General features: G+C 38.0%; 1 protein-coding gene across 11 annotated transcripts in view; it reads left to right on the forward strand.

The window, feature by feature from the left end:
- Positions 1-14,810, forward strand: part of kif21b (kinesin family member 21B) — a 61,536-nt gene that overhangs the window by 39,547 nt on the left and 7,179 nt on the right. For 6 of the 11 annotated variants that reach the window (XM_067504499.1, XM_067504504.1, XM_067504501.1 and 3 more), the window contains exons 25-33: positions 389-457; positions 583-693; positions 3,791-3,829; positions 6,565-6,701; positions 7,752-7,932; positions 8,226-8,390; positions 8,948-9,065; positions 9,178-9,348; positions 13,797-13,996. In XM_067504499.1, the coding sequence (XP_067360600.1) occupies positions 389-457; positions 583-693; positions 3,791-3,829; positions 6,565-6,701; positions 7,752-7,932; positions 8,226-8,390; positions 8,948-9,065; positions 9,178-9,348; positions 13,797-13,996 (1,191 nt within the window). The other 5 variants (XM_067504503.1, XM_067504506.1, XM_067504505.1 and 2 more) reach the window with 4 other exon arrangements.

Genomic DNA, 14,810 nt, shown 5'->3' on the forward strand with positions numbered 1-14,810 from the left:
ACACCCTGTGGATTTTTGTCTTTTTATGATTTTATTTTACATGTCCTAAAAGCAGAGACAAAGCTGATAAAAATACTTCTGTTTGTTTCTTACTGCATATTTTCTAAGCTAACAATCACTGGAAATTTGCCAAGGGCTTGCCATTTTTAGGTGATAAAACTGCTTTAGGGTGGGAGAAGGAAAAATCAGTGAAATTTGCATCAGTCTTTAGGGATCGAAAGTCTGGTTGTGTGTGATTTGAAATTTAAAGAAATGAATTTGCCATTTCCTTTAGTCTGCTAGAATTGCTGTTCAATTGCATAAAACCTTGTTGCTTATAGATTTCTAACAGTTTGCATAGATGCCCTTCTCTGCTTAGTTTGCTTGTGTGTTTGTGTGTGTGTGTCAGTCCCAGGCAGTCTCGGGGTTATGACACTTCCCCTGTAACAAGAAGGAAATCTTACGACCGTGCATACAGGTACACGTACTGACCAAATTCAAGCTATTTTCCAGGCAAATGGTTTAGCCTTTAACTGCAATGTATTTAGTTTTTATTTTGGCATGCAATCTCTAACCTCCCTTGATCCTTCTGCCCTTAAACAGGCCCATCGATGGCTATACTCCTCCCTCCTCTCCTCCTATGAGGACCCGGAATGACCGAAATGTCTTCTCAAGACTCACCAGCAACCAAACCCAAGGTTCTGCTCTGGACAAGTGAGTGCATTGCCACACAGATACTTACAGTATGCAACAAAAACCAATATACAATAATACAGAATTAACAATTCATTGATAGTGCACTCGTGTACACTATCAATAAATTGTTTATTATTCTGTATTATTGTATATTCTATTATTTTTTTAAGTTAAATGGGAGGGTACAGTATGATTGGTTTGATGTGTAATAAAAGCAGAAACAAACAGACTTGTTTGAATAACTAAAGTGAATGCTCCCTCCACCAAAAAATCAGTTTACCTGTGATCATTCATTACATCAGTGATTACCAAATTAGGAAAAATTGCATGAAGGTGTGCAGCAGCATTTTAAGCTAAGCTAAGATGTGTCTGAGGGTATACGCTCACTAGGCAAAAGGTGCCTTGCCCAAGCATTTATGACCTTCAAAGTCTGGTTCCTTTGACTAGCATTAATAATTGTATTCAGGTATAGTACTGTGCCTATTCTGAGTATGAACTAAAGCAACAAGGCTCCTTGTGTTAAGGAATTGACTAAACAAGCAAGAAATCACCATGTGAGAATTGATAAATATGGGGGGAAATCAACTGATAAAATGTGAGGTGAGAGATAGTTTAGAGCTGCACAATCCAAGTTTGTTTTACCTACATAATGAATTGAGAAGTTTTCCAACCTGATCTTAAACTGTGATTATTGAGTGAATCATTCGTAAATACTGGCAGAATATCACAACTGGCATTCATGGCCAGGAGTGTACTGATGTCTGTTACAATATATTCTAAAATATGGAACCTTTCTTTAACATTTACATTTTAAAAACGATGTCCATTTTAAATTCCATAGTATTTCCGTGATTTTGACCAAGGCTATACTCAGTTTAACTATACATACACTGATTTTATCCATATCATCTGGTTACACTTTAAACTATGTTTTTCTTTAAAGTCAGGGCTTTTGAAACAAAATGTTTGGTTCTGAGGTGTGGATGTTTGATGTGTTGTAGTGTTGAACTAGCCTGTTTCTAATATTATTCTATTACTCTGTTTGCATTTATAAAAATTCTAGAACACCCATCACTGTAGAAATGTGTTATCCAGCCATATCAACTACGGTAGAGACCCAAAGTAGGCACAAGAAGCATGTTAACGTCAATGTGTCGAGTTGTGAATGAGCAGATGGCCTTGTCTTTTCTGCCCTGACAAATGTATACTCATTTGTATAGGTTGTTTGTTTTGTAATCCTTATTAAGCTGAACCATTTCTCAGCTTTATTGACCTCTAATTGTTAGTGAGGATGCTGTGTGAAATTAGTTAGGGTGATGGGTTTTTGTGTGTGTGTGAAAGAGAATCATTGTATGCGTTGGAGCCTGTGGATCCTCATTTTCTCGAACAGAGGTAGGTAAATGAGTTGGCTCTTGTCCTCTTTCCATGCAGCTGTTGTCCTTGGTAGCCATATTGAATTGACTACAGGGTAACTGAATGGGAGGATATTTATCTTTAGTGTCTTGTATACATGATGTAGGAGGATAAACTAGAGTGAGTTTTTTTGTCATCAAATAAATGTTTTTTTGCTATGTTGGTTTTAATTACGGTGTGTGTGTGTTTAACTGTTTTCCTTACTGAATATTGTATGTTTTACCCTATTTGTATTTTATTTGGTTTCAGTGTCATTAACATTACCAACACTGATCAACCTCTTACACCTAATTCATCACCACTAGCATTAAGAACAAACAAACAAAAAATAAATAAAAATGGAGTGCTAGTATGAATTGTCTGTAAAACTTCTGTATAATTGGGTATTAAGGGAAAAGTTGTCAGCTGTTCAAAGGAAGATGACAGTGATGTTCTCAAGTACATCTTTGCAAGTTCACCCAACCTATTAAAAATGCAACAAGATGCTTTTGTTTGTGGATAGATTCTGCTTCTGTTTTTTATTGACTGAATGTTATACGAGACTGGTAGCCTGTAATAGTAGGATCAAGTATTTGATGGGGATTTGAGACACATGAAAATAAGCAAAATTATTTTATGATACATTTGAAAGTTTTATTTGAAAAAAAGTTTGAATCCGGCTCTGAATCACACATCCACTTTTTAATCATCGCCTTACATAGACTTCCTCAAAAACCAGTGAGTTTTGAAAGGATTCTTGCATTGATATCACAATGCTAATAGCCTCCATGAGTGGCAGTAAATGCCAAGAAATTAAGGAATTTCTATCACCTTTTAGCACTGTTGTTCCCTCCAGACATATCCGGAGCCATTTGTGTCTTATTATTTCATGCTCAGAGTGAAAAGAAAAGGCTCATAGTGACAAACCAGAGGCTATAAAATACTTACGATATAATAACACTTTTATTGCGCAGTTACCCACATAACAGCATTTCCCGTTGAGCTATTGTGGAGGTACAGCTGTGGACTGGATTATTTTTCCCTGACAGCTTTGAGCTTGTGTGTGTGATTGACACATTTATTCTCCAATTGACTGTTTTCTCCATCTGTTAACTCTGTTTGTGATCCCTGTTTCCCTTTCCAGCACTAAATCCCTGATAAAGTAGGAGGAGACACAGACATCCCGAGAGTCATACATAGAGGATATAGAATTTTGTAGAAATTTTGCAGTTCTTTAATCTCTGATTATGACTGTCCAGGTGTCCATGCTCCTTGACTACTTCCCTTTAACTTTATTAGTACTGTTCTGCTTTGTTGTAACTAAATATTTCAGCATTTGTGGAAATACAAAAAAAATCATCTCCTTGCTGGGAGCTAAATGAGAAGATCTTGTTTGTGTAACGTATGAAGCTACAGCTAGCAGTTCCCACAGTAAACGTGCTTTTCCAAGTAAAACCTCTGCAGAGGTTTTTCAAAGAATACAGCCTGTTCAGTGGTTATTTTTCAGAAAAAGCACATTTCACGTCAAACTTCCTGATGATCACTGGACAAGCTTTATTCATGACAGAGATTTCCTGCTTGTTTGCTCTTCGTGTTATGTCTAAAACCCCTCATTCCTTCCTTTTAACTCTTTGGCAGTAACCCTTCTGTCTTTACTAAGTGTGGTTAACCCTTTCCTCTTCCCACCTGCCCCTACCTCTCCTTGCTCCTCTTCTGCCTCCAGGTCGGATGACAGCGACTCGTCGCTCTCCGAGGTGCTCAGGTAGAGGAACTGTGTCCGTCACTCTGTTTCCAATTTGCCTGTTAACTCACCTGGTGTCATCACATCTGCACCTGTAGTCAGTGGTTTACCTGGCCTCTTCACTTCCTCCATCTGTTTTTTTTCTCCCTCTGTTGGTGGGGTCATTGTGGTGCATCTTTAATCACATGTGGTATTGTTGAACCATCAGCTTTTCCACCTGTGTTTATGTATTAATCTGTGGTGTTGATCGCATAAAAGACCCGAATGAAGCTCATCAATTTTGCACAGGCTTTGAGGAAAAAAAAACATACAATGGTGCAGATATTGTTTTAACAGATTTAATCACATGTAAACTATGCACGGACAGTTTCTATCTTAAAGATAACTAGATAGTGTGCTGTATAATGCAGCTGTTTAGAAATGCATAGTTAAAGAATTGTTTCAGATCTGTAAAATACTCAAATTCGTGTTGTGAAGGGTTAGATGAGAAATTCAGACTGCCGACATATTTTATCTGTAAGGTTAGCTTAGCTTTTTCAGGCTAGTTATTTCCAGTCTTTAAGTTAAACTAAGATGGCTGACGGCTGTCTATAACTTTTCTCATCTAACTTTTGGCAATGAAGACAGTAACCTTTGTTACCAAATGTCAATCTATACCCGGTATCTAAATTTATCACAAATTGAGTTTCACCATTATATAATGATGATGATCATACTGAATTTTCTCCTCTTCCTTGCTATTTTGGTGGGTTTTTCACACAAAGACACAAATAGATGCACCTCTCACCAAAGCTCTTCTGTCTGTTTTTCTGTGTACTGCAGAGAGCACACACTGATCTCCCTGCACATTTTCATTAGTCTGCTGGTCTCTTGGTGCTTGGCCCTGCAACATCCATTAGCAGCTCTTAAATAGTGCATAACACAGAACACAATGATATCTTTTGTAGACACTGATAGATAAGGAACAAATTCTGCCATTTGGAGCAGTGCACTGATGTAAGCTATAGAGTACTGCAATGAGAAACATTATATTTTGTGATGCATATGTCCTTATAGAGAAAAATGTGTAACTGCAGGGACAGAAATTGTTCAGACTACTGAAATAATTGCTTCCTAATAAGATGCTCTGATAATATATGAAGGCAAAAAAGCATGCTTTTATTCAAGTTAGATGCATGTCATGTTTAACACCAGGAAAGCAGTGATCTAAGTGATTAAAGAATTTCAATTACCAGTAACAAATGAGGATGGACATCATAATTTTCTTAACCGCCTGAAGAGTGATGAGGTTCATTCAAACACAACAGCAACCTGAATTCTTCTTCCCCTCCCCTTTCCATTTTTGAAATTAATCAGAATAATTAAATTGTCATATTTAAGCTTTCTACTCTTTTATCAAATAAATTACTGTTTCCAATCAAAGAGGGTGGGACAGACTGCATGTACTACTGTGCTGACTGCATAATCATGCCATCACAGTAAGGTTTGCAGCTGTGCAGAAGCAAATAATCTCTTATTGTCATTGCATTTCTCCACTTAAGCATAATATAAGAACTTCTTCCCCTGGGCCTTCAAATGTGATTGGTTGTGGAGATGCTGAGCTGAGAGTCAGATCCCACCTGGCTAGTGGAGAATGGATGTTGCATGTGGTGATGATGATGTCTCAGGTTGCTGTGCTGTGGTTTATTTTTGAGTTGCAGGCTGCTTTGGAGTTGGCGTTCAAGGCTGTGGCTGTTAAAAATTGTTTTGAGTTGTTTTGTTATTCTGTGCAAGTCTCTTCACTTTTGTGTTTTTAGACATGCATGCAGTTGTTTTTATCTGGCTGATGATTGACAGTTTTTGACTTTGGTTGGCATTTTTGCACTGTTAAAAAACAAAGTATGGTTTAGCATTTAATTTTGAGTTAGACATGTTTATGTGTAAGTGTTTTCATGATGGGACATAAGCATACGTCCAGGTACAGAAGAGGAGCATGTTTCCATCTCTTGACAAGTTTCAAGCACACTCTTCTGTATTGCTCACTCTGTGCAGAAACAAATCTGCCCCAAGTTTTGTGTGTAATCACAAATTCTCTTTTCTTTCCTCACATCCTCTTGCTCTTCCTCACTGTTTTTGCTCTCTAACTCACTGTCTTTCACATACTTACACACTAACCAACACTCATGTTATTAGGAAGCCCAACAGGGACCAATTTTCCCACATTCCTCCCTGTTCTTCTCACCCTCTCCCTGCTCTGTCTCACTCTGTTGACTTCTCTCCAGGCACTCTGGGACTCTGGCCTGTCACTGGGACAAAGATTGGGAGGGTAGGGGGTGGCAGGGGTTCAGCAAGAGAAATTGTGTTCACATAATAGAAGAGGAGAAGCTGTGTGTGTTTGTGTATATGTCGGTAAATGTCTGTGTGACTGAGGAGGAGTGATTTGAATCGGAAAGCTGCTTTTACTGTTGTAGTGCCCTAATTGGGCTTATCCACAAAAAAAGGAGGATCAGGGGAAACTGGGGGCAGGCCAGAGAAATGAAGCAGGTGGACTTAAACCAATAGACGTGTGTGTGTGTGTGTGTGTGTGTGTGTGTGTGTGTGTGTGTGTGCGTGTGTGTGTGTGTGTGTGTGCATAGTGTATCTATTCAGGGAAGTTTGTTTTGTCTATCCACCCCATTTTCTACAGTAGCTACATGCAAAAAATCTTCCTCAAATTGCTGATACTGAGAAGAATGATTCTGATTGTGTGTGTTTGTGTGTGTCTGTGTGATCTTTAGAGGTGTGATCAATCCCATCGGGGGTGTGAAGGGTGGCCGGACAGCACCCCTGCAGTGTATTTCTGTAGCTGAGGGCCATTCAAAGCCAGTCCTGTGTGTTGATGCTACAGATGAACTGCTGTTCACAGGCTCAAAAGGTACACACCACTCAGTTATTGTTAGAATTACCTTTTAAAAGTATTTCATGTCAGCATGAAATGAAAACTTTGGTACTATGGTATTATGCAGATTAGAAACAATTAAACCAGTAATTTAAAATTTTGTGAAATATGTTTATATACTTTTTTCAGGAGTGAGATAGGAAGATGCATACAGGTTATGTTTTGATTGAAGAAAAACTGAGATTTTTTGGTGTTCATTTTTGTATTGTTACCTCCGTTGTAGAGATTAGTGAAATAATAACTGTCAGTAATGACAGTTGGCAATCAGTTTTTGTAACACTTCAGGAAGTACTTTCATTGAACATAAATTCAGTCATTTAGCATGCTTACTTATCTCGGGGTCTGTAGAAAAGTTTTGGCTCCCTCATTCATTTTAAATAGGGTGGCCAAAACTTTAGAACCATCTTTTAATATAATGCATTCCAGTACCACTCCACTACCCATTATGACCTCAATAATAAACTGAGAGTAGAATAAAGAAACCATACATATTAAACAAAAATGTTAATTATTGAACTTTAGAGATGAAGGTGGGCATATTTTGTTGCTAGCCGTTTCCACCTGCTTACAAGCATTGTGCAATGCTAGGCTTCTTCTAAAATCTTTTATCTAAACCAGTGTCCCGTTAAGGGTTGTGGGCTGCTAAAGCTAATCCCAGCGGTGACTGGGTGAATGGCGGGGTGCACCCCAAACTGGTCACCAGTTTATTTCAGGACTGGTATATAAAGCCATATAGACACATAATAGACTGCACACTCACATTCACATGTATCGGCAATCCAGTGAACCCATTTTACATACTTGCATGTCTGAACTGTGGGAGAAAACCAGAGTACACAGATAAAACCCCTTTTAGCCGTGAGGCAGCAGTAGTAATCCCTCTACCATTTGTTTATATGAATTAAGTCGTATCTATTTTACTCTGTTTATCTAAACTTTTGTTGGAAATGCAGCATGTTAATAACAAAAACAGATGATGTACTTTTTATTTGGGATTGATTTTACTTTCCCTATTTTCTTCACCAGATCGTACCTGTAAAATGTGGAACCTGGTGACAGGTCAGGAGATTGTAACTCTCAAAGGCCACCCCAACAATGTAGTATCAGTCAAATACTGTCCTTCCTCATGTCTGGTCTTCTCCGTCTCCACTTCGTACATAAAAGTGTGGGACATTCGTGATTCTGCCAAGTGTGTCCGCACGCTCACGTAAGTTTCCTCCCTGCTTCCAGTGGGGTGGAACAGTTTGGAACTGGTATGAAATAGCAGCTCAAGAGATATTTGCTAGAAATTATTATGGGATTTGTTTCTGTTCAGTGATGTGTGTGAAGTTGCAGAAAGGTGACAAATTAAATTAGATCAATTTTGATGTATAATGCTTCTAGAGGAAACTGTAAAATAATCCTCATTGCACTCGCCCATTTTCTCCGATTTGTTTTCCCAGTTATCTGTTTATTCTCCTCTTATCTCTTAAACTATCTGGCTTCTCTTTACCCCCTCAGTTCATCGGGGCAGGTGGTTTCAGGTGATGCGTGTGCAGGCACCACCACCCGCACAATAACCTTTGCGCAAGGCGAATGCCAGATCAATCAGATCACCCTGAATCCACCAGGATCTGTGCTTTATGCTGCTGCTGGCAACATTGTTCGCATGTGGGACCTCAACCGGTAAATCTGTAATTTATTAATTAACTTATTAATTAAAGTATTGAAGTATTACTATATTTCTTCTTACCTAAATTAAAATGAATTCCAAAAATGTGTAGTTCTCACATTCATTTATAGAGTTTTTCTCCACAGCCACCTCCAAAGTATTTTAAAACTATATGTAGTTCATATATTTTCTTCTCAGATGTTAATTAACTAGTGAGCTGATTAACATCTGACAGAAGATAATAAAGGAAAACAAACGGCTTGATCTTAACTTTCTGACCTCTTCTGGTAGTCCACTGTTTTACTATGTGGGTAGAGGGAAACATTTTACATTTTGGACCTGACTAAGAGGCTAAAACCCATTTCATGATTCATAAGATCCCCTAAAAATAAAAAATGAATTTATTAAACATTTCTTCTGTATCTCTGCCTGTGGCATTGCTGTGTCTCTGTGGTTTTACTGCACTTGCAGGATGGAAAGAGATTTCATTCTGTGAAACATGCACCTTGAAAGTCTTGGTAAGTAATAAATTGGATGTTTGACTCTCTTTTGCACCTGTTTGTGTGTGCAGAATGCAAGCGATGGGGAAGCTGACAGGCCACATAGGCTCCGTCATGTGTCTGACAGCGGGACAGTCTTTGCTGGGCAAAGACCAAGTAATCACGGGCTCCAAAGACCATTATGTCAAGGTACAAAAAAAAGCACTCTCTTAGACCATATTAGGGCTTTAAACTATGATCCACCACATATGTAACACATGTAGGCATGTCATTTCTAATCTCCTACCATTTCTCTCCTCAGGTGTTTGATGTAGCTGAGGGAACTTTGGGCAACATAGGTCCAGCTCATAACTTTGAGCCTCCACATTATGATGGCATCGAGTGTTTGGCTGTGCAGGGAGATGTGCTGTTCAGTGGGTCGAGGGATAACGGCATCAAGAAATGGGATCTGGAGCAGCAGGAGCTCACACAGGTGTTTTGGTGTTTAAATATGTGTGTGATTGTCTGTGTTTGTTCTTATGCATTAGTCTTCCACTATGAAGAAGACATGCCAAGACAAAACTAGCTATGGGTTATTTAGGGTTAAAGCTATACTTATGTGTTGCTTGAAACATATGCTATGACTATGACTGGTTGCATGGTTGGGTTAAGCAGGAAGCAGAATTACTTTCCATTTATGTGAATGTGGAGCTCATATGTCATAACTTTAAAACCTTTGCCTTTCTAATTTTCACGTTTGTAAATGAAATATCTTTGGTTGTGTGACTTTGGGTCAAATTAAACTATTTGAAGATTTCATTTTACATACATAACAAAATTTTAAAAAAAGGGGTCTGAAAACTTTCAAGAGGCACTGTAGCTTGTATAGAAAGGTTTATATATTTGGCATCATACCCAGTCACCAACAAGAGAGTTTTAGATGAGAATAAAAGTGTGGTCGTCATTCTTCATATTTTGCTATCTACCTGTTAGCTTGTTACTTAGTGAAGTATGCCCATTAAAAACGGCAACACAGAAACAGTCATATAAACGGAAACAAGCACAGGTGTGATTGACACAGCTGTATAGTCTTTGTAAATTTACTTACAGAAACCACTCAAACTACTAAATCAGCTCTTAGCAAATGCTAACACAGATTTCATTGTAAGATTGGTGTCAGCCAAACACTTCCCACCAAGAAGAATGCTGCCTGACATAAACTCAGAATCTCAGACTGAATGAAGTGGAAAAAAATGGTACTTCAGTGTGATTATTAGGCTAATTAGTTGTAACCTTGTTGTGGACATTTGGTTTATCTTAAAGGTTACCTCCAGAGAGGGAAAAAAGCAGAACATGGAACCAAAGTTCTCGCTAATTACCCAAATTACCCCACTTACTACGTTTGGACATGTTTATTAAAACAAGCTGTCTTATCTAGGCTTTTTTTTCCACAGTCACACTTTTAGCACAGGAACACCTACTGTGTCCATACTAGTGGAAACTTGATTTTCCTTGTTAGCCAACAACTGTGACATTGAAAAGCTGTGCTGCTGGTTGAGTATTCAGTTGGTGGACAGGTTCCTGGCACCGGTGCTCCTTCTATGTCTTATTTTACCCCGAGTGTTCACTCTGTGGAGCGAGTCAACAGTGTCATCATGTGTAATGTGGCAGAAAAGTACTGTGTCAACATTAGAGCCCACATGCATCACATTCACAGGTACCACAGAGGAAAGTCATGGACTGTGTGTATGTGTGTGTTTTTTGCCTTTGTATCCCAGTGCTGACTGCACTCTTGTGTATCCCCAGCTGCCGCCTGCATACAATATGTTAATAATGCATAATATTGCACCTTGTGGGTGGATGTGGCTTACTCATTTGCATGCACAGTAATATGCATATTAAGCAGCACTTTGTCAAGTTGTTTTGAATAAGTTCTATTTAGCCTTTGTTTATCAGAACAGACCAAACAAAACACAAGACGATATTATTTATACTATAAGCTGAATTACATCAACCAAGTGAATTCTGTGGTCTGTGGCTTATGACCTCAGCCTCAGTTGTGAAGAAGCCAACTAAATCCATTTTACAGCTGTACTCAGTAGTCTCTGTCTTATTATGTAATAAGATCAAATTGTGGCTTGGGGTATAATAGAATATATTACAGTAGACTCTAAAACTCTGCCTCCTCCAGGATTGCTGCTGCAAGCTGTTCTGCTCTGACCCTACTGCTAAAATGCATATGCCATAGTGTGTTTCTTGTGGGAATATGTGAAGCAATTTGTTTATAATTGCTCATCACTGTAGTTTTGAGGTTCCCAGTTGCTTGATAAATATCTTAATATACCTTCCAAAAACAATTTCAAGTTTATGTTCGTGTTTTACTGGTTTGTCAACATGCTAATGCAACTCTTGCTACAGTGGGGTGTTGCTCTCTATGAAGTGTTGAAAATTATTAACACATTTTTATCCACTGGTGTAAAGTTGTTACAGATAGTGAGGTAGATATAATGTATGTGAGAACTTTGCCTTTTTTGCAATAGCAGTTCCCTACCTACAGCTCTAATTCCATCACAATAATAGGATAATCATATACAAACTACTACTACTACTGTCCTTTCGGCTTATCCCGTGAGTTCAGGGTCGCCACAGGGGATCATTGTCCGCATGTTGATTTGGCACAGTTTTTACGCCGGATGCCCTTCCTGACACAACCCTCCCCAATTTCTACCGGGCTTGGACCGGCACTGCATCGCTGGGGAGGGGGAATGGGCTGTTAGGGGTTCAGTGTCTTGCCCAGGGACACTTCGACATATAGCCACCGCCGGGGATCGAACCACTCACCCTGTGGTCCGTAAGCAACTGCCTTTACCAACTGAGCTATAGCCGCCCCCAGGATAATCATATACAAAACTGATGGCTAAATGTCAGATGAAGCATTGAAATGAAACAGGAAAACATTTATGTGAGAAATGTTTTCAGATACAGGCTGATAAAGTAGAACAGACTTTTGCATAACCAGCATGCATCATTAACAATGTTTGTGTCATTTGTGCAAACAGTTTAACTTTTCTAAATATGTAGTACAACAATATGTCATTTCAAATACAATTTTGGTTGTATTGTGAATCTACTAGAGCTACTGAAATAAATCCTTGTTTATACAACGCAATGTGATATCTGCTCTAAATGATGTAGTTCAGAGTAAATTATAGTGCTTTGGATAATGTCACTCACAATATTTCCCTCACTCTTGGGTTTGACTATTGTTTGGCATGACTTAACAGAAAAAACCTGGAGCTTTGTTGCACAATGAAATTACCTTCAAAAAATAGTTTGCCAGTTTTGTAGCAGAGAAATGCAGAGACCTATAGTATATATATTATTTTAAACTGTTCAATTTATAGGGAATCATGATAAAATAGATATGGACAAGAAGAAAAGATTTTGTTACTGACTGCCCAAACCTAGAGAAGATGAACAGATTATCTCACTACAGGGTGAAAACACATACAGGAAGATACATTCCTGTATCTATACTATAATTTAAAAGAGCTTTATTTGCAGTGTTACTCTGAATACAATTTTATCTCAACAGCAAAATTCAAATAACAATTATTGACAGAAGCAAATAAAACTCATCAGGAAAAACTATATAAATAAAAAAATAATAATCTAACCGTGCATGTCTTTCGGCAGTGAGCGGCTAAATTAATCTGCAGTTGGACGAGATAAACAGAATATGATTTTTAAAGTGTGGGAGTAATAAAAGTGTGATAAAAATCCAAATTGGTTTTATATGTTTGCTCCGTATTTTTGGGCTCTGTAGTATTGGACTGACTAATATTAACATTGTACCAGCATTAGGACGGAAGTTATTCCTAAGGTAACTTCTACAATACCCACCCAGTATTAACCACAAGCACAGTTGCCTAAATTAGTTGATTTTCTTGTGTTACTTAAAGCAAATGAAGGAACAAGGTCTTGTCAGTGTGACGGTTTTCACACTCCATTTTCACTTTATGAATCATGTTTGAAGCCATTGTAAAATGATGAACACATGAGCTAAGAATAACTACTGTATTGAGTGTAAATATAGTATTAGTGACTCTCAAGCTTGTTCTTATATGTTGCCTAGCAACTATTTGCAATTTCCACTCAACACAACACAGTATCCTGTTTTACTGATGATAATTTACAGACATTGAAGAATGAAAGACTTTGTTGCTTTCAGAGGTTGGTGATGTAGACTCATCACAAAATTTATCAATAAATTTGTAGTTATTATTTAAATGATGATGATAATATAAAAATCGTACTAACATAACTTACAAGTCATTCAGTATATGGTGTTGAGAGCCTTACAAACACAAACGGTGAATAAAAAATAACCCTGACGAGCATCAATTACTAAACTAAACCAATTATGTCAAAGAAATAGAATATAATTAAAATATTCCTTCCTCAAATATTTCAGAACGTGTTGGATCATAGGTCAGGTTTTACCATTCACCTGAACCATTGTTAAAAGGTCCAACATATGCCACAGTCCCCTCCTGATTTTGGTAGTGTTTATGCTTGAGATGGTGGAACAAATGTGATGTTTCATTGGTAGGGGCTGGTACAAATTACAGATGTTTGAATTAGTTTGAATTAGAAATTGATTTAACATGAAATTATATATATATAATTTCATGTTAAATCAATTTCCAAGTAATTTTTGGGCCTTAGCTTATACTCAGACGCTTCCAACATGCAAGTGTGGTCCCTCAGCATGCAAATTTGCTTTACAGGCATATGCAAACACATCAATATCATGAAATATGGAGAAGGTATCACACTTTATTGTGGACTGTGTGATATGGCACGGCCCTAGCACAATAACCCTGATGACTTGCATACACAACTGCTCTAAAATGTCTGATGTCGATTTTCAATCCACAGCAAATCCCCAACGCCCATAAAGACTGGGTGTGTGCTTTGGCATATGTCCCTGGCCGACCCATGCTATTGAGTGGCTGTCGGGGTGGCATGCTAAAGGTGTGGAATGTAGATAACTTCACACCCATTGGAGAGGTCAGAGGTCATGACAGCCCCATTAATGCCATATGTACTAACTCGAGGCAGATATTCACTGCATCCAGGTAAGACAATGTTGTAGTACTTTACCATTATTATTCTATAGATGTTTTAAACTGCAATACTGTAAAATAAAAGTATCACAATAAACATAGGCATTTGAGTTTAAGTCAATTCCACATGCTCACATTACTTCCTAAGGGAATTAATGTGTATTTTTTTAAAAATCTACAAAATGTAGTTGCTGTAGCAGCAACCAGCTTCTGTTTGAGTGATATTTGGAAAAAGCTATTGTGCTCAAAGTTTTAGTTGTCAATTATTAGTTATAATATCTAATGGTGAAATGTATCTATTTTTTAAACAATGTCTTCAGAAATGTAAAGGGTCGGATTTGTGTGAGTGTTGCAAAGTACATTGTAGGATTTTGGGAAATTCACAATAATAATACTGTAGTGTCAGCCTTGTCATATGAGTAGTTGATAAGGTCTGGAGGTTCAAAATGTCAGGCTTTTAGCCAATACCAAATTTTTTCAACATGAAGTACTGGGTTATGATTCATGCTTGTTTCATCACATGCATTAATCTACAGGTGTGTGCGTGTGTGTGTGTGTGTGCCTTGTGTAACTCAGAGAGGGTCATACTAAATTGAATTTTTCTCCAGAGCTGTGTTTTTTTTTTTTTTTTTTTTTTTTTTTACTCAGTTCATGCCTGCTTTGGACTGAGATACTGTAATGCTTCTTTCCTTGTTTGTGTGAGTCTGAGTGGGACATACTGTGGTCTACACATTGTGTCTGTGCTTCCATTCCTCACTTCTTAATTAACTGGTGGGCTGTCACTGAGGATGATTAACTTTCTCCTCCCTCCACTTTCTGTCTTCTC

The sequence above is a fragment of the Channa argus genome, chromosome 5 (assembly GCF_033026475.1).
Source record: "Channa argus isolate prfri chromosome 5, Channa argus male v1.0, whole genome shotgun sequence".
Taxonomy (NCBI): domain Eukaryota; kingdom Metazoa; phylum Chordata; class Actinopteri; order Anabantiformes; family Channidae; genus Channa; species Channa argus.